Source organism: Taurulus bubalis (assembly GCF_910589615.1).
Source record: "Taurulus bubalis genome assembly, chromosome: 4".
In the NCBI taxonomy this organism is placed as follows: domain Eukaryota; kingdom Metazoa; phylum Chordata; class Actinopteri; order Perciformes; family Cottidae; genus Taurulus; species Taurulus bubalis.
Genome location: NC_136592.1, coordinates 28730927 through 28737311, shown reverse-complemented (window position 1 = coordinate 28737311; position 6385 = coordinate 28730927). Strand labels below are relative to the sequence as shown.

General features: G+C 42.3%; 1 protein-coding gene across 1 annotated transcript; it reads left to right on the top strand.

Annotated features, from left to right (window-relative positions):
* The first annotated feature begins 184 nt into the window (after positions 1 to 184).
* Positions 185 to 6171, top strand: LOC306735817 (sushi domain-containing protein 4-like). Its single transcript, XM_079217377.1, is given in 12 exon segments — positions 185 to 308; positions 942 to 1086; positions 1704 to 1895; positions 1997 to 2188; positions 2520 to 2711; positions 3262 to 3381; positions 3384 to 3413; positions 3515 to 3706; positions 3872 to 4066; positions 4152 to 4284; positions 4392 to 4783; positions 4865 to 6171. Coding segments are annotated over 11 exon segments (1785 nt in total). The 5' UTR covers positions 185 to 308; positions 942 to 965; the 3' UTR covers positions 4891 to 6171.
* Positions 6172 to 6385: the final 214 nt, after the last annotated feature.

Below are 6385 nucleotides of genomic sequence, written 5' to 3'. Positions count from 1 at the left end.
ACTATGGACACACACACTCCCGGAAGTTGTCACTATGGAAATGTGCATTTGTTACTATGGCCACTGGACGACATCGAGGCTGCTCAGCTGATGCCTTGATCGATGCAGCTAGCTAGCGTAGCGGGTAACAAGCTAGCCTACAGAGAGCTAGCTAGTGGTTAGCAGTAGCAGTGCCCCTCGGCTCGTTAAATCGCCGTATCATCGTTTCAACAGTGACTTTACATGCCGTGGATGTAGCTGAGATATTGTAGATACATGTCTACAGTGTGAGGACGCGAGGGTGGAGGATTCGAGGCAGTGTCTTTGAGGTGGGTGACGCTATCCGGCGAGACATTTTCATGTTTAGCTAGCGTTAGCAAATCAAGAAAGCTAATATTGATTCGCTAACCTAACAATTAAAGCCAGCTAAGATGTGCTCTGCTGGATATTCATATGTATTTGGTGGCAACGGAGTTGCTAGCAATTAACCATCCACACTAAAACTTACACCGAGTGTGTAACTGGGATGTATTTTTGTTTTGTTCTGTAACGCTATCAAATGTAGCTATCATAGCTAATGGGTTGCACAGAGAATGGGTGTGTAGCCACTGTATTAGATGGAACCAGAGTTATATTCGATATGTGTGAGATGTAATTAGCTAAATTCGTTGCTTCGCTGTCATGATCAGCGGTGTTAAATAGATGAATTGGCATTGGCTTGTAATAAAAGCTAGCTTGCTCAATGATTACACTGTTATTGCTAGTGCGTTTTTTTCTTTCTCAGTACTGTCATTGTGCAACTGTTCCACAATCACACCCATTTCATTGGCAGCTGCCCAAGCTCTGCAGAGTACCTGCGTCAAGCAGGTGACAGTATATGATCACAAGGCTATTGGGATTGCTTTTTGCATCATGATGCATTTATACCGTTTTTTAATTACAGTATTTTCTGATTATACCAGGTATAGTTGACTCTGCAGGGGAAGATGTGCAATGGAATGATAGAGTCAATATCGAAAGCCTTCTGGGCCCACACCTCAGCCACTGAGCGGTTCTTTTTGGTGCTGCTGCTGATCCTGACTGCAGTGTCCACTGGGCAAGGATCAGGTAAGAGGCAACATGTATAGTTGCACATTCCTACAATACAAAACAGAATATATTATATCTGTATTCTATTAAACTTGAATATCTCTGCTGAAGAAATATTTTCACATCACCTTTGTCAGGATACAGACCAAATGGGTGATTGTCAAGGCGACCTGACACAGATATGCCAGATTATTCCATCAGATTTATCAGCATTAAGAGCACAGTCCTAATAAACAGCCCCATAATTAGTTGATTTATCTGTTCTTATTTGGTATGGTTTACTATACTAATTATTACTAATATTTGATTTAACTATATAATTAACTACTTTTAAAGCAATATTAAAAGCAAATAGGATTTTCATGTATCTCAAAAACTAAATCTGTAAAAATGTTCATGGATATTCATGATCTCGAGGAGATTAATCCTGCTGATTGTAGTGACCCATTGGCCTTAACTCTTTCACGGAGGACTGCCATGATATTTTCTCAGTGCATGTGGTGCCACTGCAAAGACTTTCTTTCAGATGATGATTACCATATACCGTTCTGTGTCTGGGTATTTGTTGTATTAATTCGTCTGAAAACCTGAGCAGTTTCACAGAATTTTTAATTTTTTTGGTCTTCTCTTCCCAGGATGTGTGAGGCCGTATATGGTCCAGAACAGCTGGGTAAACCTCACAGAAACCAACAGGGGCTCGTTCCCCGTGGGCACAGTGCTGCAGTACAGCTGTGACCCTGGTTACCTGCCAGACGGACCCAGCATCCTCACCTGCTCCACACTGGGACGCTGGACCTCTGATCCTCCTCATTGTATACGCAGTGGTGGTAAGATATTTTGTCCACTGCTGTCTTTTCTGATCTGTCAAGTAATGAGGTGTGACTGTTGGGAGCAGCTAGACTAATTTAAAATTCTTTTTTCCCATCAGCATGCTTACCCCTCTCCAAACCCGAAAATGGGGGCTACACCTGCCACCCATCCCCCTGCCGGATGTTTGCCCATGGCACTGTGATTGAGTTCTTCTGCGATGAGCGCTTCATTCTCAGTGGCGACTACAACTACCTGACCTGTCAGGATGGACAGTGGGACGGCCCCATGCAAATCAGTTGTGTTAGCCAAGGTTGGTTAGCCCTCAAACTCAGATGTAGGAAGAGGTCAACACGTGGGTCTTAAACACTCACCTGTCAGCAAAATAATGCCCCCATTTGGATAGTGTGGATAAATTAGTCCACATAGAGATCTCAATACGATCAATAGTCTCAGCTGTTTGATGTTTGCACTGTCTTCATTTAATCCTTCTTCAAAACAAATCATCTTTTCATTAAATTAATTGTTATTAAATGCATTGTTCTATTTTAACTCTTTCAAACATAAATGTCCTATATACATTTATATATTTGTTATTAAAACTACAAATATTACACTGTACTTTTGTCTGTTCTTTTTTGAAGGTTGTATAAGACCGTCCACAGTGCAGCATGGCTTAACTAATCTGACGGACACCAATAGGAGCTTGTTCCCTGTGGGCACAGTGCTGCAGTACAGCTGTGACCCTGGTTACCTGCCAGTCGGACCCAGCTTCCTCACCTGCTCCACACTGGGACGCTGGACCTCTGAACCTCCTCGCTGCATACGTAGTGACGGTAAAGACAAACCTTATAGTACTGTCTATATTTCTGACCCTTTTGGCATCTACGATCAACATGTGCTGTAACCTAAATGAACAGATAAGATTTGCTTTCTGTGTATTATAGTTTGAGATTCTTCATTATTTTATATTTTGATTCAGTTGTCAGTACGTATTACATTTTGAAACATACAGTAAGTATCTTCTGTGTTCTTAACACCTACAGTTTGTTTACGTTAATAACATTGATGTGGATTTATTCAAAAACAAGTTGAAGTCTTCCTGTAAATGCCGTCAGAGACGTATTGGGGCTCTGATCATACAAACCAACTCCACAAGGTCAAAGACGCATTAGTATCTAAAATCAACATCCAGCCACTGCAATAACAGGAACGGACATATTGTGACCAACACGCTATCCAGATTGTAACATACTCTCAATGTCCTTGGATAGAGACAAATAATGTTTTTATTACAAACAAATACATCAGGATGAGATATATACTGACGCACTATACAACACTAGAATCTATGTATTTATTGGTGCCGTTTCTTTCAATGGACAGTATGCCAGACTCCATATCCAGAGAATGGTAGCTACAGCTGCCACCCTTCCCCATGTGGAAGGCTGTCTCATGGCACTGTGTTTCAATATTTCTGTGATGAAGGTTATAATTTGAAGGCAGACTAATGCCGAGAAGCTGCCTAATGGAGCAAGGTAGATAGGTTTAATGTTATGTTTTCCTATTTCCTGTATTTGTTATTAAAAAATGAATCCCAGCTATTAACTGTATTTTTATCTTTTTTTTTAAATTTAAGGATGCATAAGACCCTCTACCGTGCAACATGGCAAAACTAATCTGACAGATACTAACAGGAGCTCGTTCCCTGTGGGAACAGTACTGGAGTACCGCTGTGACCCTGGTTACCTGCCAGATGGACCCAGCATGCTCACCTGCTCCACACTGGGACACTGGTCCTCTGAACCTCCTCGCTGCATACGCAGTGACGGTAAAGACAGACCTTCTAGATGTTTTGTCATAATTTGAGCTGGTAGGGAGCATGTAGAGGTTGAACACAAGAATGGAAACGTGGGCAACCCTGCATGTCGCTCTTGTATACTCAGATACAGCATTGGCGTTCATGTGTCTATTGTTTTCCTGTCTCTGTGGATAGTATGCCAGCATCCATTTCAGCCAGAGAATGGGGGCTTCACCTGCCACCCCGCCCCATGCCAAAGATTTTCTCATGGCACTGTGATTGAATACTTCTGTGAGGAAGGCTATGTTCTGAAGGGAGACTACAAATACCTTACCTGTCAGTATGGAGAGTGGGACAGCCAAATGAGGCTCAGCTGCCTCATGGAGCACGGTAAACAGTAGGCTACACATTTGAACAATTGGATAATTACAGTATGTTCTGCATTGATAACTGTCAATTGTTATCTGTCTCACAGACCACAATCCAACTTTACCATTAGGGATGCCCGCCTTGTCCATAGTGGCATCCACAGCCAGCTCAGTGGCCCTAATCCTGCTCCTGGTGGTGCTGTTTGTACTTTTACAGCCCAAACTCAAGTCCCTCCATCGGTGAGTCTGCCCTCGAAACATGGAAGGCACTTAACATTCATAAGAGTAGACGTACAAGTAACAAGTTGATCGTTTTTTTGAACTTTCTTCTGGTTCTCCACACCTAGACGTGATCAGGGTGTGTCCGGCCAGCCCGTGTCAATCATGGTGGAAGGAGTCCAGGTGTCTCTGCCCTCGTATGAGGAGGCTGTGAATGCTAGTGAGGTCTCAGCCTCCTCTCTCAGCTCAGAGTCTCGGGTCCAGATAGTGCTGTCTGAGGGTCAGCATGCCACAGCGCCAGAGGCTGGCCCCTCGAGGCCTTCATCCCTCAAACAGCAGCAGTCGGAGATGGCTGTCGTGCACCCTGTGGCGTCGCCCTCCTCCTCCTCCTCACCCTCCTCCTCTACCTGGGTCCTAGAGCATGCAGGTGCTGCCGCTCCTTCATCCTCACAAAGAAGGCCGTCTGCAGGCAGCGACCAACACAGCCTGTATCTGGAGTCTGAGATGGACTACTCTGATGGTAAAGCCCTCTCCCAACACACGTTTTAATCACTTAAAGATCCACACTGTGTACTGATGGACATGTGTCTGTTCTCTTCAGATATGCCATTGCTGAAGGAGGCCTGAAAAATGCAGCAGCCTTTGGACTCCCCGAGACAACCAGCGTTGCTACTGACCTGTACTGGTGAGCGGGATGCCTCTCAAGAGTTTGTCAACACAGATGAGGCTCTGAGTGAAGCTGCGGGTTACTCAGAATAGTTCCTCGGTCCGTCCCAAAGGAGAACACAGAAGGGATTCACATGTACATACATGCTTACATTTTTTAATTGGAATTCCTACACAATGTTCAGTTTGATAACCGAAAGACCAGGCACCTCCTGCAGGAGTGTGTCTTAAAGGCTGTTGAGGGGGAAACAATTGACTGCTGTATTTCAGTTGTGTGGGAAAAGCTGCAATCTCATTTCGAGAGCTAATAATCTCTTAAGTGTCTTGATCACTGTTACTTTTTATTAACCACATATCACACCATTTGAGACGCTCATCAGCAGAGATGCATGAAGTCCAGGTAGTCTAGATTGTTGTCCAAATCATGCACAATTACAGTATTGTCCTCAACGATTTTTGTGATTCTAAATAATTATTTAAGATGTTGTTAATCATGTTTCACGTCCAGATGCCACTGTACAGTTTAAGGCTGCTTGTCCAACCGAGATTCCCTTTGCTGTGTTTTTCATTGGACTGAGGGCAAACATCTTCAGAGACTAGTTGATTCAGGCCTGCATTTGATACATTTCACTCTTGGTAAATGTTTAGGTCTCTTCATACCCTTGTCCTCAATGGCCTTAGCTTTCCACATCTATGCACAGGTATCTATAATATGTAAAATAAGGAGTTTTAAAAATGAATGTTGGTTAAAAGCCTCCACTGCTTAGGGATATTAAGTGTGGCTTTGTCAGATACATCACTTGTACACCAGAAAATATTCTCTTAATTTATTCAGGCTGCTTGTACATTAATTGTAATGTTTTATGTGTAAACAGGGAACTAAGATGTTTATTTAACTTGTGACCAGAGCGCTGTTGATCAGCCTTGGCTTCTTTTGATGCTTCCACAACTCTTGGAAACGTACAAAAAAAAAAGTATGTCTTTTCACTTTGCTGCTTCAGTTTTGTTTCTACTGCAGGCACGTTATATATGTGACACTGTAAATATGGTTGGAAAGCTCCAACACAAAAGAGCAAGTGTACAGATTAGTGTAATGTCTGTGTTCGCTTTGTTTGACCCATTGAATTTGCGTTTAGACTGAGAAAGCGATTTGTGTTTTTGTGAAGATGTTTTTTTAATATATGTAAAAAGTTTTTAGTTAAGTTTAGTCTGTATATAACATACGCCCATTTTGATTAAATATTATTTAAGATGTTTAAATTGTCTATTTCCTTTTTTATTCGACTGCCTTTCACATTTCTGGAAGAATCGTCCATAGATTTTATAAACTCGTTCATTCTCAATGTGACAGTCATACAATTAGCAGATTATAGTACAACACCACATTTTAAAAATACAAAAACATAAATACAAAATGTAATTATTCTAAATAAGCAGGCTAGCAGGCACTACCCGT